Source organism: Quercus suber, unplaced genomic scaffold (assembly GCF_002906115.3).
Source record: "Quercus suber isolate HL8 unplaced genomic scaffold, Cork oak 2.0 scaffold_244, whole genome shotgun sequence".
NCBI classification, from domain to species: domain Eukaryota; kingdom Viridiplantae; phylum Streptophyta; class Magnoliopsida; order Fagales; family Fagaceae; genus Quercus; species Quercus suber.
This window is the reverse complement of record NW_027069701.1, coordinates 399,648-426,944: the sequence shown is the minus strand read 5'-3', so window position 1 is coordinate 426,944 and position 27,297 is coordinate 399,648. Positions and strand designations below refer to the sequence as shown.

Genomic DNA, 27,297 nt, shown 5'->3' with positions numbered 1-27,297 from the left:
ATTTTGGTAAATCAAACATTATTATCCTCTCGACAAACCAAAAATCAACCAGATAAACTACAAATCCGGTCTAAGATATTAACCACAAAACAATCACAAATCAAAACAAATAAAACAACTCAAATCCCTAAAAATTTTACCTTTCTCTCTAGGCTCTGCTCTTCGCCTCTCTCTGTCTCTCATGCTCTCTGATTCTCTCTCTCCCCTGTTTTCATCTGCTCAACAGCTCAAGCAAGGCAGCAAGCTTCCTCCGCCTGGACCGCCTCTCTCATTCTTTCTCTGAATCGGTTTCTCTGCCTCCGGCCTCTCTCATTCTTTCTTAGTTTCTCTGAATCGGTTTCTCCGCCTCTCTCACCGTATCAGGTTCAGCCGTTCAGCAGGTATAAATATTTGGGTACTTTGACTTGTAGTAAGATTGGGCCCTGGTTTTGTTTATAAGTTTTGGGCCTTCAAGTTTTTTTTTTTTGGTTATAGATTAGATAGGATTTTTTTTTTTGGGTGGATGGGTCTTATTAGTAAGCCTTATCTTATAATTGTGCTTAAATTTTTGTTATGCTTGTGCTTAATTTTTTTTTTTAATTTTAATCTTGTGTTTATATATATATATATATATATATATATTATTATATATATATTAATTAGTGATAATATATTGATTAAATTTTTATTTATGCAGATTGAGATTGTTAAAAATTTGTTATTGTTCAGTGAAACAATAACAATATTTTTTATATAAATCAAGTTCTATTTCTTATTTGCTTTACACTTGAAAGTTATTTTTTATTTTAGTCTTTATAAATATATTATTTGATTAGAAATGTTTACTAGAAAATATGCATTTGGATATGAAAACTTAATAAAAAAAAATTAATTGAGTCTCAAAAAGGATCAATGGATAAATTTGTTATTAGTAATAAACAAAATATAACACAAAATTTAGATGAAAATATCACAAATGAGCAAGAAATTCACCAAAAGACATGCACATTGATGTTAGTAAAAACTTACAATCAAAAGATATGCACATTAATGTTGCTATAGATCAATTAAAAGGTCTCATTTTTTATTTTAAAGAATATAGAGAAAATGAATTTACATATGCAATGAATTCATCTAAAAAAATTGCATTGGAAATGGAAATAGAACCTGTATTTCGTGAGAAACGTATAATTTATAGAAAAAAAATAATTTGATGAAAATATTCATAATGAGACAACATGTTTTGCCGAAGAATCTTTTAGAATTGATTATTTCTTATATATAGTAGATAGAGCAATTAGTTCAATTGAGAATAGATTTGAACAATTTCAAATATTTGAAGATATTTTTGGTTTTCTATTTAACTTCACAAAATTGAAGTCACTAGATAATGATAGTTTACAAAAATACTGTCTTAAACTTGAAAATTTTCTCAAACATGATGTTTATTATGATATTGATGGTTTATATTTATTTTCATAGTTAAAGGTTTTAAAAGAAATTTTACAAATAAAATATTACACTCCAATTGACATACTAAATTATATAAAAAGATTAGTTTCATTTTCAAATATATGCATTGCTTATAGGATTTTACTAATAATACATGTTACAGTAGCTTTTGCAGAAAGAAATTTTTCAAAATTAAAATTAATAAAATCATATCTAAGATTGACAATGTTCCAAGAAAGATTAAGTGAATTAGCTATATTATCGATTGAAAAGGAGATGTTAAAAGAACTTGAATACAAAAATTTAATTAGTCAATTTGCATCTGAAAAGGCAAGAAAAATAGATTTTAAATGAAATATCTTATAATATAAAAATATTAAATAAACATTAATTTAATTAATATATAAGTATAAAAAATACCTCATTTTTAGTTCTCACATTAGGTCCTAAAATGTCTAGGCTGGCCCTGGTAGCGAAGCAGCAACTCATGTAAAAGCCTCTTTTATTTTCGAAGGGGATTGTCTTTAATTGGTTTAACAAATATGAGTGACACTCAAAGTATGCATAAATGCGTACTCCTCCCTCGAAGGGGATTGTCTTTAATTCCACACGTATACTTACCCATGGAAAATTATTAGGTACTCTTAGAGTACTATAAATGTGTACTCCTCCCTCTCACATGAATAGTGGGTCCCATCATGAATTTAATTAGTGAGACCCACTATTCATGTGAGAGGAGAGAGTATGCATTTATGGTACTTCGGGAGTATACAATAATTTCCCCTTACCCATACTGTTTTACATTTGAAAATGTGCGTAACAAACGCTTCCCAAAATATTCAAACAAGAGTTTACAAATACTTTTGTCAAAAAATAATCAAACAAGAATTTACTTTTGTCAAAGAATAATGTGGAAATTATTGTTCACGACAAAATGTAGAATTTTCAAGTCGATGCACGCATGACCTTCTATGTTGACATTAGTCTTTGCTCATTATAATGGGTCTAACATCAACCTGCTGGCTAAGAGCTCCAAGAACAGAAAGCAATGGTCCAATGGACATCTCTGCTTTTGTGTTTTTGAGTTCCAGTTTATTTCTTTTCTACTTTGTGTTCTCTAATGCTGTTGACAGCATTACCCAATCCCAATCCCTCAGTGATAGCAAGGGCACAAACCTGGTCTCTAAAGATGGAGGCTTTGTCTTGGGGTTCTTCAATACAGGAAATTCCAATAACCGTTACTTGAGATTTTTTTTTTTTGGAGGGGGAAAATTGAAACTTTATTACTGTAAAAGAGCTAAATCAGCTTGTACAATAGACTGAATGTGTGGTGGAACATCCTCCATCCACGCTAAAAAATCTAGTATGCTTAGAGCATATTTTGCCAGGCTATGAGCTATAACATTGCCATCTCTTTTTGTATGAGAATATAGCAATAAATCAAAATTTTGGGACAAACTTCTGACATCCTCTAGCAGTAAACCTAAAGGTGTTAATGACTTTGTTTTGTCTTGTAGTGCTTGTATTACTTCCAGTGAATCTCCCTCCAGATTAACGCGCTGAAAACCGAGGTCTTTTGCAAAAGTTAAGGCCGTAGCAGCTGCCATGGACTCAATCTCCACTACCTTAAATGACTGGTGTATTTTCTTCGCACATGAAGCTAGAACCAAGCCGCTAACATCTCGAACCACCGCCCTAATACCAGACTTTTTTTCCTTTGAACATGTCGCTCCATCAAAAAATTAATTTTAACCACTTCCATTGGAGGAGGACGCCAATGGCTTTGAGCTGTATGAGCAGCCCATCGCCTTTGAGATTCCCGGCCTTGTATTGACCTGTGGAAATCGTCTAAGCTGGATTTTGCAGTGACCGCTACCTGATGAAGATCAATGGTTGATTCTTGTACCCGAACCCGATTCCTTTGGTTCCAAACTGACCAGGCCGTGATTGCAAAAAGATCCAGTTGCTTCCCTTCCGTAATTATACATGAAACCAGGTCTTTAAAGTCCACAAAACAAGTGGAATTTCTGAAATCCCACACTGCGTGGTCAACCCAGACGGTATCAAGCTCGGTGCAAGTCCATTATGCATGAAGAGGGCCTTCAACATCAGTTTGACAGCGTTCACATATAGAGTCTCCAGTGATAGTGCATCTCATCAAAGCGTGTTTCGTTGGCATTGCATTTCAGCAGGTCCTCCATATAAACATCTTAGAACTTGCATCAACCAAATTGCATTCCATACATGCTTATCATGAAGAGGTGGAACCTGGTTTGTGACTTCCATTTCAGCTTCTTCCTTGAGGAAACGATAGTCCGATCTACATGTGTAGACTCCATTCTTGGTGTACGGCTAGAACAGCACATCCTCATCTTCAACATGACTAAGCAGCACTAACTTGACTAACTCAGCATCTTCTTCATTGAATAAACCATCCACCAAGTCTGCCCTCCATTGCCATGTGGATTGATCAATCAAGCAAGACACCGTTGAGTTTTCAAAGTCCTGTATGGGGCAGATTGGAAGATATGGTGGATGTTTCCTTGGTAACCACCTTTGCTGCCATATATTAATTTTCTCCCCATTTCCAACCCTCCATCTAGCTCCCCTTTGAATAATATCCCTTCTTCTAAGAATACTCTTCCACGCATATGAACCCATTCTTGAGTCGACAGCTTCCATTATTGTAGTATTTGGGAAAAAAACGGGCCTTGAATACCTTGTAGAATAAAGATGTTTTATTGTGCAAAAGTCACCATGCTTGCTTTGTTAGTAATGAGTCACTGTACATAGCTAAATCTCGAAAACCCATTCCACCCATTCATTTGGATTTTGTCATTTCTTCCCACTTAATCCAATGAATCTTTCTACGTTCACCATGTTGCCCCATCAAAATTTTTTAATTAGCGCTTCAATTTCATGACACAAGCCAATGGGTATTTTAAAACAACCCATTGTGTAGGTGGAGATAGCTTGTATGACTGATTTCAGTAGCACCATCCTACCTACTTACGAGAGCAATTTACCTTCACAACCTTATAACTTCCTCCATATGTTTTCTTTGATGTAGTTGAAGCTTGCTTTTTTTCCTTTTACCCACAAATGAAGGAAGACCCAAGTACCTCTCATACTGCATGATCTCCAAAACACCAAAAGCCACCTTTATTTCATGTCTCGTTTCTCTTGGAGTGCATTTGCTAAAGAATTATGCAGTTTTGTTTTTATTGACTTTTTGCCCTGATGCCTCCTCATAAATATTCAAGATCTCCAACATCTCTTCAAATTATTCAATGGTTGCCCTACAAAAAAAGAATACTATCATCTGCAAAAAGCAGATGGGTTAGTTTGGGCCATCTCCTACATAGTGAATAACCATGTATTTCTCTATTATTTTCCGTTCTCTTGATTAGCCCATTTAGGCCTTCAGTACAAAGCAAGAAAAGAAAATGTGATAGGGGGTCATCTTGTCTTATCCCACGGGTAGGCCGGATCATGCCACAAGGCTCTCCATTGACCAACACCGAATATGAAACAGTTTTTACACACCCCATTATCAATTGGATCTACCTTTCATTGAAACCTATTTGTCTCATAAATTTTTCAAGAAATCCCAATCTACCCGATCGTAAGCTTTACTCATATCCAATTTTATTGCCATAAAACCATGAGTAGTAGACTTAAAATTTTGCAAACTATGAAGGGTCTCAAATGCAACAAGGATATTATCAGAAATTAATTTATTTTTTGTAAATGCTAATTGGTGCTCAATCATAATAGAGGGTAATAATTTCTTCAATTAATTGGCCAATACTTTGGAATAGATTTTGTATAGTACATTACAAAGACTAATAGGGCGGAATTGATGAGCATATTTAGGCTTATTTATTTTTGGTATGAGAGTGATAAAAGTGTGGTTAAGGGGGGGATGGGAGAGTACCTGAATTCAACCATGCCAAGATGGAGGAAGTGACATCCTCCCTAATTATGTCCCAAAAATGCTAGTAAAAAAGGGGCGGCATTCCATTGGGCCCAAGAGCTTTAAGTGGTGCCATTTGGTGTAGAGCTTCCTCCACTTCTTTCTCATCAAATTCTTGGCTTAGGGCGGCATTCATCTCATCATCAATAATAGGATGTACACATGATACTACATGTTGGGGCATAGTGTGCTCAGTTGAGGTAAAAAGATTTTTGAAATAATTTACTAGAACTGTGGAGATATCAATCAGTTGGTCTCTCCATCTATCCTCCTCATCTCTAATTCCTTCAATCAGAATTTTCTTATATCTACTTGTAGCACAACTATGAAAGTATTTGGTGTTTCTATCCCCTTGCCCTGCCCATAGAACCCTTCATCTTTGGGCCCACATAATGGCTTCTCTCTCCAACAACACCTCAATCTCCCTTTTTAATTGCATCACCCGACAGTTGTTGCCACTAGCCATAGCTTTAGATTTGGCCATTGCTAAGTTTTTCTTCAATTGGTCCAAATCCTTCCTTACACTACCAAAGACATTTCTATTCCACCAACACAAATCTTTCCCACACTTTTCAACTTTTGCTAGAATAGATCCTTCAAACCTGAAATCACCAACACTAGTCCATGCAGCCTGCACCACCTCCTCACATCCCATATGTGACTGCCACATCTCTTCGAATCAAAACAACTTTTTTCGGGAAGGTGGATCAATTCTCGGAAAAACAATATGGAGAGGGGTACATGATCTGAAGAGTCACATCTGAGATGATGCACTTTTGTTCCTGGAAACTTCAAAAACTAGTTGTTAGTTGCCAAACATCTATCTAATCTTTCCTATATTGAATTACCATTTTCAAAATGTCTACTCCAAGTGTATTTTGGACCCACAAAGTCCAAATCCATAAAGCCGCACTCATCAATCACATCTCTGAACTGTTGCATTTGGTACAAGAATATCCCAGTTAGAATGATTAATTAGTAAAACTCTCCACATTACAAAAGAATCTTTCAAGTGTCACTATGACACGCAATAATTATAAAAATGAAATTTTCTCTTCACAAAAACACGGGAAAAGAAATTAAAAACTGTGACATTATTCTAATGTAATTAAGTTAGTCCTTCATGTTATTCACTAATTCGAACATGTTAGCTTCTGAATGTAACATCACCATAACCTAACACATACAAAACTGTGGCATGCTATCTTGACTTCCATACATGCATGCTATATCTTAACAACTTAGTCTGGACAAAAAAAAAAAAAATTCCTGCTTATTGGTCTTTTCAAAGTATATTTAATGTATACTATACGTAATTTAATTATATTTTAGGGTAAACTACGTATTTAGTCCCTAACCTTTATACTATTTTTCAATTTGGTCACCAATCATTCAAATCTATCAATTTAGTTCATAATATTTTGGTATTGTATCAAAATGGTCCCTACTATTAAGTGATGGATGGAAAAATGTTGACTTGGCTAATGGTCAAAATAAAATATTTTTTTAATACCAAGTAAAACTGCCACCTGAATTACCATGTCAACGTTACCTAAACTTTTTCTTGAAAAAAAGAAAAAAAAAAAAAAAAAAAGAACCAACCAGCTCATGTCCAAACACTTGAGGCTCAAATTAGGATCAAAATCCCTAACATAGTAGCATGAATCACTAGGAAGCAGCAACTTCAATATCAAAATCCCTAATATAAAAGAAGAGATTGGTGATTTAGCTCTCACTGTAGCGATACCCAATGGTGAAGACTGGCTGCAAAACCCAACTTGATGCTGATCTATTGGTGCCGCAAACAACTTTTCAAAAATGATTGTGCATATGAATGACTTTTGTAGCTGAGAACACAGATGAGATCCATTGGAAAAAATATAGGGTATGGTTCATTGGTTTGCATTTGCAGAAAATTTACAACATTTTTCTTGTAATTAATCAATTTGTTGATGACGAAGAGAAAAAGAGAAAAGAACAAAAAGTGAATGACTGCATTGTCAAAATCTAAACCTGATTGGTGAGCCCTGAGATAATATTTCTAAATTCTAACACGGTAGGCCAAGGTGTAGCTTTCACACACACAGCAAGAGAGAGGGTAAATTTGGGTGCCAGAGTCCAGATTCATGCCACATGAGATTTATTTTTTATTTAGTTTAATTTAGTCCAGGTGGCATAATAGTTGTATAAAAATTATTTTTTAATTTTAGCACAGTATTTTCCATCTATCACTTAACGATAGGGACCATTTTGACACACTACTAAAAAATTAAGGACCGAATTGACACATTTAAAAGATTAGGGACCAAATTGAAATATAACGTAAAGGTTAAGGACCAAACATATAATTTATCATATATTTTATTTTTATTAAATTAACTTGTATATTTTTAGACATATTAAAACTTACTTCTTCTTTTTTTCCCCTAAAGATATAAATTAAGACTTACATTTTTTTTTAGAGAAAAATTTAAGACTTAATTGATGTGAAAATTTTGTTTATATAATAAAATATCATATGTTAAATCAAAATTACAACATTCTTTATGTATAAACAATAAATAAATAGGTAACATATATATGTATATGTGTGTGTGATTATTTGGATTTCATTTTAATTATACATTTAGCTTGGCACTTGAAAAAAAGAGATCAAGATTTAGGTACAGTACTTAGGTGCTGTTCCTTAAGTTCTCATTTTAAGATTCTGCCATGTGAATTTTTTCTCATGGGATGAAAATGTATTTTAAGTTAAGTAACCACAGTACCTCAGTTTTGTCAAAAAAAAATAAATAAATATCTGGCTGCATTGCTGTTTATAGACTTTCTCTACTCTTCTAATGTATGTTGGTCTTTCATGATATTCACTAAGTGAATTCAAACGCGTAAGTTCCTAATACATACAAAACTGTGACATGCAACTAGACTCCAAACACGCATGCACACCTTATTAAACAGCCTCATTAAAAAAAAAAAAAAAAAAAAAAACTCTGCTTATTGACGTTGAGACCAAAGGCATGGCAATATGGCATGCTTTTAGAATTGGACATTAATTACATTATCCTCAGCGTGGCCGAAAGTTTATTGTTATTTTTCGTTTCGCCTCATGAATTCGCCGCCAGGGCATGACTTTGATGTGGAAACAAAGCCGCATCGCACGCAGTAACAAACAAAAGTTGACGCATGTGGTGAGCAAAACGTGTCTGAGGATAATTTCTCCAACAAATAGAGAGAGAGAGAGATACATATTTCCTACTTGAAAAGATTTCCTTATTAAATGCAATAAATATATATATTCAAATTTGAATACTCAACAAATTAACGCGTATTCAAATATCTATCCCCGTTTCCAAATAGGAATTGAAAACAGAGAAACGAAAGAAGTTAAAAGGCAGCAGGGGTGGGCGGTTCTTGAATCTTTATAAATAAAAGTTCCCTGCCAGTCAACACAAGTTGTCTCTCTTAGCTAGTTTTTTTTCTTCTAAAAGCGGCTATGGAGTCCCTTAGAATTAAATCCCTCTTTTCTTCTTTGGTTCTTTTTGTTCTTGTTTCTAGTCCTACTTTGAGTTCTGCAGCTTCCCTCGGAATCAACTATGGTCAACTTGGAAACAATCTTCCTCAGCCCACAGATGTTATTGCTCTCATCAACTCCATTGGTGCAACAAAGGCGAAGCTTTACGATGCAAATCCTCAAATTCTTAGTGCATTCGCCAACACCAGCATCGAATTCATGGTTGCAATTGGCAACAATTTATTATCATCGATGGGTGATCCACAGCAAGCCTTGACTTGGGTGAAATCGAATGTCCAAACATACTTGCCAGCTACGAAGATTACAGGCATCATGGTAGGTAACGAAGTGTTAACTTTGAACAATACTGAGTTGAGCAACAATCTGGTTCCAGCCATGAAAAGCGTGTATGCTGCACTGGTTTCTTTAGGATTAGACAAGAGTATCAACGTAACTACAGCACACTCTCTCGACATCATGGAATATACTTATCCTCCATCTACTGGAGCCTTTAAACAAGACTATAAGGTATTTATGCAAGCAATCTTGAGCTTTCACGTGCAGACAGGCTCACCTTTCTACATCAATATGTACCCCTTTTTTGCATACACGAGTAGCCCAAATGAAATTGATCTTAATTATGTTCTTTTTGAGCCAAATAATGGGTTTGTGGATCCAACTACCAAANAAAAAAAAAATCCTGCTTATTGGTCTTGACAGTTGACACCAATGGCATGGCATGCTTGGACATTAATTAATTAGAATATCCTCTCTGTGGCCACCGCTGCATGTATTGTTACTTGTCGTTGTCGATCGCCTCTCTAGTCTCTATTTGCGGCCAAGGCATGTGGACGAGGAAAACAAAACAAGCGCATCAACAAGCCAATGTTAAGGCCCGTGGTGAGAAAAACATGTATTGCGTGCAAGACACATATATATAGACAGAGAAATGAAAGAAAGGCGACGGATGGGCGGCCATGGATTCATGGGTGGCTCTTTTATCTCTATAAATAAATACTATATAAGATAAGTATTTTATTTTTCGCAGCAAAGAAGCTATTGAGTCCCTTCGAATTAGGTCTATTTTGTATGAATTAAGTGAGAGTAAGTTAGTTCCAGCCATGCAAAATGTATATGGTGCATACGGCTCACCTCCATCCCTCAAGCTCAAGGTTTTAAAAGGCTTTTATCTGTTAAGAGTCCAAGAACTCATATAAGGGACAAGCAACTTCCTTTATCTGGGTGATATGAAACTCAACCAAGATTTGATGCTCCCTCATTTCATCCCACTTAATTAAGATGTCTTTTGATTGGGTCCTCACAATGCACTCTCTTAAGGGCCACATATCCCTGTGTGGGACCTGCGTCTAGGCGACATGGAACTCAACTAAGATTTGATTCTCCCTCGTCTCATCCCATTTAATTAAGATGTCTTTTGATTATTAAGATGTCTTTTGATTGGGTCCGCTCAATGCACTCTCACATATCCCTGTGTGGGACCTACCCACCACTCAATCAGGCAGGAATAGAATATGTTGGACATTTCTATCGTGCCTCAACTCATCACTAGCAAGATATTATCCTCTATGAGAATGATAGTTTCATCCTTCAAGATTTGAAAAAGCATCTTATCAATTAAAGCGCAAAACCTCCTTGTAATAAGGCACAATAACTCTCACTGCCTTGGCAATTTGCCAATTTGGGACTCAATTGGGATTTGGATTTCTCTCATTACCTCACCTCACGGTCTTTAGGTTGCGCCCCCACAGTAGCCCACACCTTGTTATTTCAATTGGTGACAATAGTACTTTAACAATGACATCTTTTTGGTAAAATTTAGAAACTCGGTAGATCATGAGCCCATGGCCATGACCACTGACCACTCCACCTCATTCTTACAAAAAGATATTCCATTTGAACCTTATTGGTGAGAGTAATAATCCCTTATCTCACTTTTTGTATTTTACTTTAAGCTTCTTTAATCATGGTGTGCTATGTGTTGATTTTTTTTTTTTTTTTCATTTTAAATTTGGTTTAAAAAAAAGAAAAAAAAGAGAGTCAAGCAAATACATAACAAGTGTAATGGTAGAACACAAAATTTACATTCAATGGTGAGTATGAATTATTTAAATAAATGAATCATACAGGAAATGGAAGGAAATGATAAATTAGTAAAAACTCTTCAAATTACTAATTAATCCTTCACGCAAAGTGATAGAAATGGAAAATTAGTCTTCACAAAAACATGGGCAGGGAGTTAAAAGTAAAAATTGTGACATTCTAATGATTAATGTTACATACACAAGAAATTACACAATATATGAGTTGACAAATTTTTATTGGTTTCATCTAAGTTCATCATTGATATTACTTTTTTATTTACCTTTCACAATCTATCATACTAGTAGATGTCAAAATTTTTATGTCTATAAATAGTGGTGAAGGGGAGATAGGCCCCTGACTTTTAAAAAATCCTCCCCTGCTCTTGTATTTTTGGTAAAAAACATATAATTTTGGACATAAATTTAAATAATAGCCCCTCTAGATTTTTATGAAAACATGTAATGATAATTTTATATAGTTGACTAATGCATTTTTGTTCTCTCTAATTACTCTTTATATCATACAAAACTTATTAAATCAAAGTATATTTAATGTATACTATACGTAATTTAATTATATTTTAGGGTAAACTACGTATTTAGTCCCTAACCTTTATACTATTTTTCAATTTGGTCACCAATCATTCAAATTATCAATTTAGTTCATAATATTTTGGTATTGTATCAAAATGGTCCTACTATTAAGTGATGGATGGAAAAATGTTGACTTGGCTAATGGTCAAAATAAAATATTTTTTTAATACCAGTAAAACTGCCACCTGAATTACCATGTCAACGTTACCTAAACTTTTTCTTGAAAAAAAGAAAAAAAAAAAAAAAGAACCAACCAGCTCATGTCCAAACACCTGAGGCTCAAATTAGGATCAAAATCCCTAACATAGTAGCATGAATCACTAGGAAGCAGCAACTTCAATATCAAAATCCCTAATATAAAAGAAGAGATTGGTGATTTAGCTCTCACTGTAGCGATACCCATGGTGAAGACTGGCTGCAAAACCCAACTTGATGCTGATCTATTGGTGCCGCAAACAACTTTTCAAAAATGATTGTGCATATGAATGACTTTTGTAGCTGAGAACACAGATGAGATCCATTGGAAAAAATATAGGGTATGGTTCATTGGTTTGCATTTGCAGAAAATTTACAACATTTTTCTTGTAATTAATCAATTTGTTGATGACGAAGAGAAAAAGAGAAAAGAACAAAAAGTGAATGACTGCATTGTCAAAATCTAAACCTGATTGGTGAGCCCTGAGATAATATTTCTAAATTCTAACACGGTAGGCCAAGGTGTAGCTTTCACACACACAGCAAGAGAGAGGGTAAATTTGGGTGCCAGAGTCCAGATTCATGCCACATGAGATTTATTTTTTATTTAGTTTAATTTAGTCCAGGTGGCATAATAGTTGTATAAAAATTATTTTTTAATTTTAGCACAGTATTTTCCATCTATCACTTAACGAAGGGACCATTTTGACACACTACTAAAAAATTAAGGACCAATTGAACATTTAAAAGATTAGGACCAAATTGAAATATAACGTAAAGGTTAAGGACCAAACATATAATTTATCATATATTTTATTTTTATTAAATTAACTTGTATATTTTTAGACATATAAAACTTACTTCTTCTTTTTTTTCCCCTAAAGATATAAATTAAGACTTACATTTTTTTTTAGAGAAAAATTTAAGACTTAATTGATGTGAAAATTTTGTTTATATAATAAAATATCATATGTTAAATCAAAATTACAACATTCTTTATGTATAAACAATAAATAAATAGGTAACATATATATGTATATGTGTGTGTGATTATTTGGATTTCATTTTAATTATACATTTAGCTTGGCACTTGAAAAAAAGAGATCAAGATTTAGGTACAGATTTAGGTGCTGTTCCTAAGTTTCCATTTTAAGATTCTGCCATGTGAATTTTTTCTCATGGGATGAAAATGTATTTTAAGTTAAGTAACCACAGTACCTCAGTTTTGTCAAAAAAAAATAAATAAATATCTGGCTGCATTGCTGTTTATAGACTTTCTCTACTCTTCTAATGTATGTTGGTCTTTCATGATATTCACTAAGTGAATTCAAACGCGTAAGTTCCTAATACATACAAAACTGTGACATGCACTAGACTCCAAACACGCATGCACACCTTATTAAACAACCTCATTAAAAAAAAAAAAAAAAAAAAAAACTCTGCTTATTGACGTTGAGACCAAAGGCATGGCAATATGGCATGCTTTTAGAATTGGACATTAATTACATTATCCTCAGCGTGGCCGAAAGTTTATTGTTATTTTTCGTTTCGCCTCATGAATTCGCCGCCAGGGCATGACTTTGATGTGGAAACAAAGCCGCATCGCACGCAGTAACAAACAAAAGTTGACGCATGTGGTGAGCAAAACGTGTCTGAGGATAATTCTCCAACAAATAGAGAGAGAGAGAGATACATATTTCCTACTTGAAAAGATTTCCTTTTAAATGCAATAAATATATATATTCAAATTTGAATACTCAACAAATTAACGCGTATTCAAATATCTATCCCCGTTTCCAAATAGGAATTGAAAACAGAGAAACGAAAGAAGTTAAAAGGCAGCAGGGGTGGGCGGTTCTTGAATCTTTATAAATAAAAGTTCCCTGCCAGTCAACACAAGTTGTCTCTCTTAGCTAGTTTTTTTTCTTCTAAAAGCGGCTATGGAGTCCCTTAGAATTAAATCCCTCTTTTCTTCTTTGGTTCTTTTTGTTCTTGTTTCTAGTCCTACTTTGAGTTCTGCAGCTTCCCTCGGAATCAACTATGGTCAACTTGGAAACAATCTTCCTCAGCCCACAGATGTTATTGCTTCTCATCAACTCCATTGGTGCAACAAAGGCGACTCTTATATGACAACATGTTATTTGCACAAATTGATGCGGTTTATTCTGCAATAACTTTGTTGGGGTATAAGGGGGTCTCAATTTGTGAGTCAGAGACTGGTTGGCCATCGAAGGGAGATGCTGATGAAGTTGGTGCTACACTTGATAATGCAGCCAAGTACAATAGCAATTTGATAAAGATGGTTGCTGAAAACAAAGTGACACCATTGGGGTCGAGTTTAGACATATATATTTTTGCATTATTTAACGAAAACATGAAGCCCGGACCAACATCTGAGAGGAATTTTGGATTGTTCCAACCCGATAAAATGCCAGTGTATTCCATTCGACTCACTGATAGTTCTTCTGCTGTTAAAATATATAATAGTCTTATATTGTTTTTCTTCTGCATAGCATCAATTGCAATTCTCTAGAGGCAATTGGATTGATAAAGAATGTAGAAGGTCAAAGTATATGTATACAAATTCTAAGGTTGATTAGTTTGTTATTTTCTACTCTCTATTTTTTGGGGGAGAGTATGAATAGAGATTAAGTGTAAGTTCTTACATTTTGATTATTGTTTAAGTTGTGGTTGTTTATACTTTATATTCAATTTCTCTTTCTCGGTTTTACTTTAGTTGTCTCTTTTGCTTTTCTATAGATTTCTACAGCTACAACCTTTTTAAAGTTTAAACCAACTAGTTAAAATTACCTGCAGGGACTAAGAATGTAATTTGCCTAATTCATTCCACTAATCCAAAAGTCTCTGTCCTTTCTATACTAGTTTGAACCCTTTTCCGTTATGTGACTTGGGCTCACCCGTGACTAACATTCAAATTGATATTATTGACAAATCCTACTTTCAAAAAATAAACACAAGCGAAATAGACTAATTCAAGTCTTTTAAAACAACTTTCTAAAAATAAAAGTCTTTTAAAACAAAATCAGCAGGCAATGAATATAAACTTTGTAAGTGTTGGAATATATACATGTGAATAGTGTGATTAGGAGATTTGTAGCATTGTAAAGTCTCGCATTGGATACTAATGAGAAGAATTACTAGTTATATATAATAAAATTTGGTTCAAGTTCATTGGTTTAAGCTTTTGGATCAAATGGTATCTCTATATATCATACGTACCGACGGGTGTTAATTCTTAGGTTATTGGCTCTTGACTGCGTTTTAAATAAATAATAATAAAAAATTAAAAAAAGTATAAAAATAAATCTCATTCCGCTCATCCAAAAGACTTTGTCCTTTATAGACTAGTTTGAACCCTTTTCCATTATGTTAAGACTTGGGTTCACCCGTGACTAACATAAGAATAAAAATAAATCTCTTCCACTCATCCAAAAGGCTTTGTCCTTTTTAGACTAGTTTGAACCCTTTTTCATTCTGTTAAGGGTTGGGCTCATTGTGCTCACCCGTGATTAACAATTCAATTTGCTATTATTGACTAATCCTACTTAAAAATAAAAAAAAATAAAAAATAAAAAAAAATCCTGCAAAAAAGACAATTTCAAGCTGTGGAGGGACAAACGTCTCCCTTAGAAGGTATTGTCCGCTTTGGATTCAAGATGATTTCATGAAATCATCTTTTTAAAAGTCAATTTATTAGGTTTTTGGCTAAGTAGGGTGACATGCACAGTAGGAGTTAAGAAACAATTTTATTTATTAAAGAAAAACAATTTTATTTATTAAAGAAGAATCATCAGATCAAAAGACACTTTGGCAGTCTTTGGTTTGATGGCCATAAAATATTTTCAGGAGAATAATTTTTAGAAAAGAAATTATTTTCAAGTATTTGGTAATGTTCTTGAAAATACTTCGGAATATATTTTCAAGTGTTTGATTGCGTTCCTAAAAATGCTATGGAAAACATATTTTCTCATCTCCCAAGTCCCAAGTAGAAAAATAATAAAAAGAGGAGAATTTTAGATTTTTAAAAAAAATAAAAAAATTCTTGATTTGAAACCTACAGTGGGGGGGGTTGGTAGACAATAGAGGGTAGGGGATGGAAGTTTAATTGATAAGTTTTTGGTGAAGTGGAAAATTGTTTACGGAAAATGAAATCATATACCAATTTCTACCATAAGTGCTTTTATTTTACGGTCAATCGAAACACCAACATTTTATGTCGCCTCAAACACCTGTAAATGTGGAAAATATTTTTCGAAAATCAATTTCCGTCGAACCAAACACAGATTCAACGTGGACTATTAGCTAACTTAGCATTGTCAAGTCAGACACCACAAAATGAGAAATCATCACTTCAAAAGATGATTTTACAAAAGGAGTGTTTACTAAATAATTTGAAAAGAGCGCTGATTTAACCATCGTAGTTAACTCAATTTCACGCTATTCGTGTTATCAAAGCACTAGAATGGGGGATCGATTCTTTTACTCATTTTTAAACATGATTTTATGACAATTAAGAGGTTGGAAGAAAGAAAAACAAGCAGCAGAATATATTGCCTATGCTCGACAGTTTCTACTTTATTTATATATTTCTGTTTCTTTCCTGTACATCAACCAGTACTCTACATTGCCATCGTGACTGGGAATAGCCTATCCAAAAAAGTATAAACACCCCCTCCTAACAGAAGCGCACCACTGAAAAAACAACCAATTCAAAAGCCATATCAGAAACAACGAAACAGCAAGAAATCTGATCAATGAGAAAACAGCTTGCGAAGGATGTGTGATAGTTGCACATCATTTTAATGTGCTGATTATGAAGTGGGTTGAGTGACATTTATGGAGTGATTAAGGGGGTTGTAACAGTGTCTACCACCAGTCTTGTGAACATGTGACTGGTGATAGAGGTGAATAAGTATTACCCATTATGAGAAGTAAGACATAAGATGAACCCAAGAACTACCTGATTGGGTTGATCCATGCGGAGAACTTGCGGAATGAAAGCAGGCTCTGCAAATATCTTAGCATTAATATTTGCTAAAAGAAATTTCGAACAGGACAGTGTCTTAGTATGGTTTGAATAATTCAAAAGTGTAGTACAGATGCAACGAGTTACTATAGATATGGTTCAAGGCATTTGCCAGAATTATGACTTCATATGCTGGCATACACATTTGTGCATGACATCAATGTCTACTTCTTCTTTTTATTTATTTATTTATTTATTGTTATTTATAATTATGATTTCAATGTCAGAAAACTCAGAATGATGATGGAAGCTTTTGCTTGTCCTTCCACACATGCACTAGAATTGAAATGACTTATCCAATGAAGAAAGCATATTACCTGCAATGCTCCAGCAAAAGAAGCAGCAAGAAGCAGAGGAGCAACATAGCCAGTTGTGTATGTCAAAAGTAGGCTGCCTCCTATAACTGGATCCTGTTAATGAAAGTGTCCTGTTATTGAACAAATTTAAAGATAAAACTGGATAACAGTATACAAAGAATCAATGTGCAGTACATTTTGAGTAAAGTCTTTGTTCTTTTTTTCTTTTTTCTTCTTTGACATATTTGCATGTTAAAGAGAGGGATAAGATTATTCATCTCAAATAGTAACATATTACATATATCTTCTATTGCCTCGAGTAACATAAGAGGTTCTCAAGAGAATCAAAATGAACTTAAGAATCTCCACCAAATCAAGAGGTTCTTCCAAGGAGTAAAAAGACCTCCAGTAACCCATCCACTAGCATCAGCTTGAAAGTTGGTCTTCCTATGCAATACCGAAGCAGCGCTTAGACTCATAACTCTTATCACTAGTCTATGAGCTAATGAATCTTAGTTCAGTTATGCTAAACACATAGCAATATGGCAAATATGCAAAAAGGACGCTTAAGGACTAATCACTAGCTTCCTCAATGTGTGTGTGTGTGTGTGTGTGTGTGTGTGAGAGAGAGAGAGAGAGAGAGAGAAAATACTAACCATGCGAGACCACCATAGTATATCTACAGTCTGAAGCATCAAAGCTTTAAAGAAAATGATAGAATAGCAAATTTCAAAGTACCTTGGATGTAGCCACATATCCTAGCAGAGTGGCCAACACTGGTGTACTGCAAGGGGAGGCAGCTAAAGCAAACGTAAGCCCAGCTAGATATGCTTGCACACCTAACATGTCAAATTTATTCAACTTTGAAACTTGTAAGAGTATTTAGACATTTAGCAATTACTTGAATAACTAGGGGAGAGTTAAAGGCCGATTACTTGTTGGGAAGTTAGCAGCTGCAGCCCGGGGATCAAAATTGTTAAAAAGCGAGGGGAGCTGTAATTCAATTATCTGCAAAATTAGACATAGGATGAGCACATAAAAAGAAAAAGGTAGGGTCAGGAAAGAGCTGAGTCAAACAAAGTCTTCTACGAGGTTAAACTATCAAATTCCATTATCACGTCTCAAAAACATTGAAGCCGTTTTGAAGGATTATTTCCTAAACTTGATCACTTCACTAAAAATTTATATACACAACATAATAACACTATATAAAATACCTACAAATGCCTTTTCAAATACTAAAGTGGTTCGACAAGTAATCAAGTTAAGCTAGCAAATATTATGAGGCAGCAGGACTCAAAATACTATAAAAACATGAATCCATACCTCAAGGAGATTTAGACCCATAAGAACAGCTAAACCAGAGGCTGCCAAAGGTAATCCCTGCCCTATCTGTCCATATGCCTTTCCAGCAAATGAGGCTGCTATGCCTAGGACTGCTAGAGTGGTTGCTAATCCCAATGCAAATGCAATGGAATCCCCAACGATCTGGTCAGGGAGAAGGGGGGGGGGGAGGGGACACACATTAATGATCAGATGAAATGCAATAGAGTTGCAATCACATAGGTAGGTAAAAAAGATAAATACTAATAAATGTAAATAAAAGAGAACAGGAAAATTTTAATATAAAGATTTTTTTTTTTTTGGATAGTTACAATGGTGGTGGGGATTTGAACTGTAGATGTCTTCGTTGGAAACATCAGGAGGTGCCAATTGAACTATAAGATTTTTGGCATTTAATATAAAGAAACATAAGTATTAGAAGACATGTTATCTTGCTTAAAAAGCTTGATTAACTAGAAGATTAATCAGTATTCTCAAAAGATATTAAAAAATTGCTAATGACAATTAAATTGAGGTCTCTGATGGAGATTTACTTGTAAAGTGCTGATAATAAACGTTTTCATTCTCGACTGTTTCTTTTCATCCTTTCCATCAATAACAACTAAGAAACCAACAATATACTTGGCTGTCTAATAACTAGAAAAAGAAATATTTATCTACGTTTGGTCATTTGTTAATTCTAGGTGTTGGGTGAAAATAACTAGAATTAACCTAACAGGCATATCTTGTCATCATATTTCTTAGCTAATTTCAATATTTCAGCAATGATCCAAAGATTCTACACAACACAAAACTAGGGTAACAAAGTAATATAAGAAAAAAATGTGAATCAAGGTAACTCATTTAGCAAGCCATACCTCTGCTCTACTTTTTCCAGAACCAAATGCTCCTGTTTCATTTCAACCAATCCAGAAATCAACATAAAATATAAGAAGATGCAAACTTATGACTATGCACCATTCAAAGAAAAAATTGCCACGAGATCTGCAATATAAAATGCTCACCAATGTAACCAAGGGTCAGTGGCAAGACACTTAGTGTACAAGGAGAAAGGCTGGTTACAAGCCCTGCCCCAAAGATAACTGCCAAACTGTGACAACAATTAAGTAGCAAATGAAAGAAAATTCAGAATGCTTACTAAATTCTTTCAAATACACAAAAAAAAAAAAAAAATCGAACATGAAGGAAAAGTGTAGGACCGAACCTAGTGAAACTGAGAGCTGATAACTGGCCTTGGACAGCCTCATTAGCCTGTTGTCCAGTTGAAAAGAGAAAGCCTCCAAACCAATCTCCCAGACCTCCATCAGCCAAATTATAAACAGAAGCAGCTCCTTCCTAAAATTATGAAAAATATTTCCAGTTCCTGATATCGTTTACAAGAAGCATAACTTAAATGCAGACTTAGTAAGATAGCACAATCTATATAACATTCAGACCAGTATTTAACCATCTGAGACATTAATTTTCAAACATTTAAATTGTAATTGGATAGGTTGGCATAAAATGAAAAGTTGGAAATTAAGCAGAGTGAGAAATTCACAAAATGTTATTACATATTAGTCACCAAGAAGAAATAATTTGGCAAGTCACACATGAAACCATGTATAATATGTATGAATGCAGTGCAAAGGCAAGCCCACCGACTGCTGTTAGGAGATCCCCACAAGAAGCAATGGAGGTTAAACTTGGCTCATAACAACTTAGAGGCCAAAATCAACCCTAAACTAAAGTGGCAGAGAACACTAAAGAGTGATGTGTGCACTTATCCTATGTTTCTTATTATGTCATTTAGCAGAAAATATTCAAGGGCTATCAAATTAATAAATATGTGGTGAGAAATTTCATAGGGGTAAGTAAACTGACATGACATGCTTCCCAGAAATCTATTTGGCAAAGGAAAATTCATTAAATCCTTTCAACTTTCTTCTGGATCATATTATTTATCAAAAAAGAGAAAAAATAACTTTCTTTTGGTTCACATTGTATGGAGTTTCCTAAGCATCTCAATATAAAAAGATATGAAGAAAACACCAGAAAGAGAGAGGGGAGAGCTCATGAATTAGAGGAAATTATTGCAGACAAAGCACAGCAGATTCTCACCAATAGATTCTCTGTACTTACAGCCCTTGCTGACTCGGTTGCAACCAAATTCACTGTTGAAACAGAAGAAATAAAAGAGAAATTCACCTGTGCAACCAACTAAACCAAACATCTATTTGCAAAGGCTATAATTCAATGAGAAGTTTGAAAGAAATGGGAAGGGGAACTAAGATATACAAATTAAGTATACATAATCTATACTTGAATTTTAATCTGATATAATAGACTTTTATGTAGAACAGAAATTTGGCAATCTGCACTGCTTTGTGTCATCACACAAACATTAGGAATACAATAACTCATGCCTTGCTGTTTCAATTGTTGAGGTTCAGGTAGTAGTTTGACAATTACAACTTTTTTTGGGGTAAAAGTGAGACACTTGGTAGGTCATGAACCCATGAGGCAAAGACCAAATTTTCCAACTCATTCTTACAAGGTAAGGAAATTCCATTTGAGCCATAATTCATTGGTGAGTCTGAATTACATAAACAAAGGAATCAAACTCTTAGAACTATAGTTAAATGATTAAATTAACAATTTCTTGATAGTTTAAGCTTTTGGGAGAATTGGTAATTTATCATGGTATTAAACCAAGAGATCATGAGTTCAATATCTCGCATTACTCTACCTCCCATTCAAAATGTTAAAATCCCACAAGTTGGGCCCCACTTCTTGAGGGGGGAGTTTAGGTCCACATATGAGAGGAAGTGTTAGACCTATGGTTAAATGGTTAAATTCACCATTTCCTAATAATTTAAGCTTTTTGGAAAATTGGTAATTTATCACAAACAAACACGAAAAGGGATATAAACGATAAATTAGTCTAAACTTTCCACATTATAAATGAATCTTTCAAGTGACAAGCAATGTTTATAGAAATGAGATAATTCCTCTTCATGAAAACAAGAGAAAGAGAGGGAAAATAAGAAAGATTACAAACTTATTACAGGGAAAAAAGTACTTATAGTAGCAATATATTTCGCATAAAGCAAAGGGTAAAGGCCATTACCTGCAATAGCATTTACAAGTGTCGCAACTTGAAAGCTATTGTTTCCAACATTCTTTGACAAAACTAAACTATCTTCGTGATCATCCTCAGCTCTAGGAGGTCTATTAAGCATCTTTATGGGCACTATATATCTACCTTTACATTGAAATGTATAATTGAGAGGTTCATTTGTGTTAGATTGTAAATTTTATATTGAAAGACAAAAACAAACAAACATTTTATTCACAAATACAAATAATATTGTTAGTCATTCATGTTATTCACTAATAGAAACTACTCAAAGACGTAAGCTCCTACTATAAAATCACCATAACACTAACATTTTATTCATACGAAAAAAAGCTATCTTGACTCCAAAAATGAAAATTTTCTATACGAAAAGAAAAAGTTCCATAAACCCACCTAAGATATCAAGTTTGGTGAATTTTGGCATTAGAAAGTTAGCTAACAACACCACTACCAAATACTGAAGGTAATATAAAGATTTTTTTTTTTTTTTTTTTTTGAGGTTTTCCCATGTGGGCTCCACTAAACCTCCTAAAAATCCCAAAACTTTGGCGTGTAAAAAGCAGTTTTTTGAAGCGTGAAAGCCTCCAATACTGTAATTTAAAAAACCCAATAGTAGAGAGAGAGAGAGAGAGAGAGAGAGAGAGAGAGAGAGAAAAGTAAGAGAAAATAAGACACAATTGGCGCACCATGAGTGTTGCTTTTCCGGGCTTGCTTGCAGCTTGAAGTTCTGCAAGAACTAATACCATAACTGCCGCAGTAATTTATAACCAAGCTCATCTGCAATAAGAAAACTGAGTGAAACTTTAAGCTATGTTTGACTTTTAGCTGAGCCAAGGTTAATGAGAAAAAAAAAATTTAAAAACAAGTCCCAAAAGAGAGAAAATATAGAAGGAATTTGCGAATAAGATAATCTTGAACGCCTTTTTATGACGTAATTTTCTATTCATTGTTACTCGATTTTCTCGTAAACCAAACAAAGTACAAAGGAATTTGCACACAGAGAGAGAGAGAGAGAGATTACTTTGAATTTGGGAATTGGGAGTGTTTCGTTAAAAAGAGCGAAGATGAGCCGTTAATGCGGGTGAAATCATCTTGAACGCCTTTATACCGGTCCCCACGACACTAGATTTTTTTTTTTTTTCGGTCCCCACGATCCTAGATTTTTTTTTTTTTGGTTTCTTTTGTTATAAACAGTGGATTATTATTATTATCTATTATTTTTTTTGCCAAAACGACCAAATATCGCTATTTACAAATATATATATATATATATATATCTCAATCTACTACTATTTCAAAAATATGTAAGAATTTATCATCTTTTTGGGTACTTGAGATTAGGAAACTCAAGTTTTCCATGGTATTCGAATTCTATGAAATTGAGTTTTTTGAAAAAATAACATTCAAATTTGTCGAAAATTTTATGATGGAACTTGATTACCATAAAAAATTTTGAAAATTTTTCATAGAACTCGAGCTCATGGAACTCCAGTACCTTGGAAAACTTGAGTTTCCCAAACTCCAGTACCTAAAAAATAGTAGATTCCTATATCTTTCCAAAACAATAATAGATTGGTATATATTTTGGTAAACAGTGCTGTTGTGCTATTTTAGCCATTATTTTTTGATAAACCCCAACTAATTTAAAGGAATCTCCTGTCCAAGGAAGATCTTTCCCTCTTTGCCAAAATTGTGTTTATTACCCCTCTTAAAAAAGAAAAGTAGTGTTCATTGCATGAGTTTGAATTTGGTAAGAATGAGTAAAAAATCCATATTTTACACAATTCAATAAGAAATTGTCACATTAGTTTTTTACTTAAAACTCAATACATCTTATCAAATCTGATAATACCACATCAAGCTTTTACTTAAAACCTAAAATATGGTATTTATTAAGATGTTATCATGTGTGATCAAATGTATTTATGTTTTCGTAATATGATGAGACTAGTCGCTAACTTGTGTGATGCACATGAATAGCTACTAGATGAGTTTCAAGGAAAAAAAAATAGCTATTATTTTTGAGTTGGAGTAGTAAGCAAAAATACATGAAATTAAAAAAAAAAATGATATTGAAAGAATAGCACAAAGTTTTATTAGCTAGGCAGAAAAAAGTAATGTTGTTTTATTTATTAGTTTTTTTGTAGGAAGGAATAAGAGACAGAATGTTGCATCTGTAGTTTAGTTTGTGTTGTATATATAAGATATGTTATAATATATATACCAAAAGGAGCTTATTAAAAGGTTATAACCTTTTAAATTGTATATGCCAGAAGGTGCCTATTGAAGGGTCTTTCATATTGGATATACCAAAAGGTCATAACTCTTTAAATTGGATATACCAATATGTGCCTATTGAAATGTTATAACCATTCATATTGGATATACTAAAAGGCGTATATTGAAATATCATAACCCTTCATATTGGATATATATTAAAGTTGTCTATAACTGAAAATGTGTCTATTTACTGAAAATGTGTCTATTAAATGAAAATATGCATTTTGATTAAAATGGTGCATATTGAATGAAAATGTGCTTATTGAAGGGTCATAATCCTTTGGTTTATAAATAGTGGTTTATATTCATTTTGTAACTTCTTTTCAACTTTTTCTCTTTCATCTTTCTTAAAAACTCAAGAAATCTGTGAGTTTTTTTCTCAGATTTCTCATTCTCTTCCTATGCCTTATCGATGCTTTTCTACTCAATGACAATTTTTTGTTTTAATATATATATCTTATTTGAAATGATGAGTGGATATTGAAACTTAACGGGCCAAATGAAAATGCACAATTGTTCATTGTTTTTAAATATATACGTAGCGCAAATTTATGTAGCCATGTGATGTAATAAAGAGTAGTCAATAAAAAGTCAAAAGTTTCGTTTTTATATTGTATAGATGACATGTCTTTATTGGAGGTGTAAACCCCAAGTCTTTATAGAATTTAATTCTTTATTACACATTTTGTTGCACACATCTTTACACACTTAAAAACAAGTCATGATTTCAATTAATTTAGGATGGCAACTTTTACCATACTCCTTTCCACAATTATTTTATATGTCTGCGGGAAAAAAAGTATGTGAAAGAGTCTAGTTCTAAAATTATTGGAGGTTGCCACATTGGTTACCCTATGGTACATGCCTTAATGTACCACACTCTATGGCCGGTCTGCAACTCCTAGCAATCCAAAACTAACGATGCCTAAATAAGAGGAAAAACACTATCAGAATTGATCACTTTTAGTACAAAATCAATTTCCAAATTCTAATATGACACTCTTGTAACCCAGTTGTCAAGTTATGTGAAGAGACCAAGTCTGATGATTGGTGGTCCATAACTCAATTTGTGTATTTGTTGATGCTCAAAAAATAAGGGTGAATCCCGTGTTCCGAATTCCAATATGCCACCAATGCTTACGCAAGATTAACATCCACACTGCCATCCGTATTTTAGCTTGACAAAGAGAAGATCTAGAGGATTCCGTCCAAAAAAAAAGGGGATAAATTAAACCAAACTCCCTTTAGGTTTTTCGAAATGAGCTCCACCCAAACATTTCCGCTTAAGAATTTTTTAAATGCAATAATTAAATTTTCACTAGTTTCTAAATATATATATATATATATATAATACATAATATTTTTTCTCTGAAATGAGCTCCACCCAAACATTTCCGCTTAAGAATTTTTTAAATGCAATAATTAAATTTTCACTAGTTTCTAAATATATATATATATATATATAATACATAATATTTTTTCTCCTTAATAACTTTTAATTTGAAATTCATAATACATTCCCGTCTGTTTTGGAGATGTCCCTTAGAAATAGTAGTTTCAATATTTGAAATTGTCTCAATTTTGCTATTTTTGATCAAAATTACTATTTTGCCACTTAATTACATGATTAGTGTTAGGGTTTTTTGAACGTTTTCTTATAGCTGCCCCAAGTTTTCTTTTTTACTAGCTATTTAAACGCATTAGAACATTGTGGGTTCCAGTTAGCTCAATTGGTAAAGTCTCTGATGGTTGTATAAAAGACTGGAGTTCAATTCCCGTCTACACTAAAAATTGATGGGTGTCTTGGTTTCAGTTTTTAGATTAATTAAATTTCATATTTTATTTATTGTTTTTATTTGGTGGATTTTAGACTTTATCACCTTGCAAATTCAAAAGACCCCCCATGGATTTAAAGTTTTTATTCAAACCAAATTTCAATAAAGTTTACTATTTTTAAAAATGAGCACCCAAATTGATTATTTGAATCTCATGATTTAAAAACTTTTTTCAAAATGGTTGATTCTGTTTAAAGATTATGGTGATTCCATTGTTGAAACAATTTCTAACTATTTAATTGGCTAAATATATTGGTCATTGCAAAAATCCTGTACCAGACGGTCCAGACTAGAACAGCTTGAATTGGTCCCATATTAAACTAGTGGTCGATCCACTAGAATGATCATGTAGAGATATGAGTTAATTATAGTGAAGCAGTAACTCATGTAAAAGGCTCTTTTATTTTCGAAGGGAGTTGTTTTTAATTAGACATGGTAAAACGGGTCAAAATTTTCCGACCTAATCCGACCCAAAAAATACTTGACCCGAACTTGATTTTTTTGACCCGAAGCAAAAACGGATTGACCCGTGACTCAACTCGTGTTTTTTGCGGGTCGACCCGACCCGACCTGAACCGAACATTTTTCTAAAACTTTTTTTTTTTGGTAAAAAAAAAAAAAAGTAAAATTAAGACAATATTGGTTTAATTGTTTTTTGTGAGCTTTAAGGAAACAATTGATACATTTACATAACTGCATTCAAGTTAATTGAAAAATAAATGGTTGAGCATTCTGTAATGAGTAAAGATTTTTAGATATCAAATAATAAAGTACATGCTAAGATAATCTGGTTACAGTAGAGTTAAAAATATAGATTTAAAATTGAAAACATGTGTGAGAAACATTCACAAGTGTGAAAATAGTGAAGCCAAAGTATCAAATTAGCATAAATTATGAATGCTTAGACCTATTTTTTTAACAATTTATGTCCAAAATAAACGACTTTACAAAATAAATTATGATATTTCCTAGAGTGTGTATTGCTTAACAATGATATGATATTCATAAAAGAGACCATGTATAAATAAGTAAGCAATCAAACTTTAATGTATATCTCAATTGAAATAGAGTGCGAACCACAATTGATAATAGATTATAAAATTAATTTTCAAGATTGTAAATTTCTTATATGTTTTTATTCTTTGTCAAATGAGTTATCCAATAAGTTATTTGTAATTTTGTTTTATATTTTGGAATGTTGATATTGTGTAGAAATAAAACTTGTGTATTTGTTTTACTTATCTTTGTATTATTTTGTTTTAGATAATAATGTTAGGATTTGTATAATTTTAAAATTATTGAATAAGTATTAATAAGTTTAACTGAGTTTATTCTTAATATAAGTGGTGAATTCAAAATAATGCATTTTATATAAAGTAATTTGTTGCATAACTTTCCAAATGACAAATACATGTTGTTTTCTTTATTTAAAAAAATAAAAAATTCATGTGAAAAATACGGGTCAACCCGACTTGACTTGCAACCCGATTGACCCAAACCCGTTTTTGATCCGCTTAAATTGACCTGTTTTTGATCAGTGACCCGTTTAACATGCAATCCGATTGACC

The 27,297-nt window shown here is 33.2% G+C and overlaps 3 protein-coding genes across 6 annotated transcripts; 2 read left to right on the top strand and 1 right to left on the bottom strand.

The window, feature by feature from the left end:
• The first annotated feature begins 1,133 nt into the window (after positions 1–1,133).
• Positions 1,134–1,679, top strand: LOC136070590 (uncharacterized). Its single transcript, XM_065780719.1, has 3 exons — positions 1,134–1,164; positions 1,232–1,318; positions 1,594–1,679. The coding sequence occupies exons 1-3, from the start codon at positions 1,134–1,136 to the stop codon at positions 1,677–1,679; spliced, it is 204 nt and encodes a 67-aa protein (XP_065636791.1).
• Positions 1,680–8,756: 7,077 nt separating this feature from the next.
• LOC112038080 (glucan endo-1,3-beta-glucosidase 11) lies at positions 8,757–14,545 on the top strand. Its single transcript, XM_065780718.1, has 2 exons — positions 8,757–9,628; positions 13,832–14,545. Exons 1-2 carry the CDS (start codon positions 8,901–8,903, stop codon positions 14,340–14,342), a joined length of 1,239 nt encoding a protein of 412 aa, XP_065636790.1. The 5' UTR covers positions 8,757–8,900; the 3' UTR covers positions 14,343–14,545.
• A 1,810-nt stretch (positions 14,546–16,355) lies between these two features.
• LOC112038059 (cytochrome c-type biogenesis ccda-like chloroplastic protein) lies at positions 16,356–22,742 on the bottom strand. 4 transcript variants are annotated; one of them, XM_024070872.2, is made up of 13 exons: positions 22,636–22,742; positions 22,301–22,391; positions 21,606–21,740; positions 20,597–20,649; positions 19,701–19,831; positions 19,501–19,586; positions 19,354–19,385; positions 18,479–18,640; positions 18,088–18,160; positions 17,891–17,991; positions 17,174–17,266; positions 16,791–16,837; positions 16,356–16,522 (listed from the first exon to the last, which is right to left on the bottom strand). In XM_024070872.2, exons 2-13 carry the CDS (start codon positions 22,389–22,391, stop codon positions 16,450–16,452), a joined length of 1,077 nt encoding a protein of 358 aa, XP_023926640.1. In that variant the 5' UTR covers positions 22,636–22,742; the 3' UTR covers positions 16,356–16,449. The 4 variants fall into 4 exon arrangements, with proteins under 4 accessions (XP_023926640.1, XP_065636800.1, XP_065636802.1 ...); XM_065780728.1 differs by having other exon boundaries at positions 22,301–22,405; positions 22,636–22,706; XM_065780730.1 differs by lacking the exon at positions 22,636–22,742 and having other exon boundaries at positions 21,606–21,736.
• Positions 22,743–27,297: the final 4,555 nt, after the last annotated feature.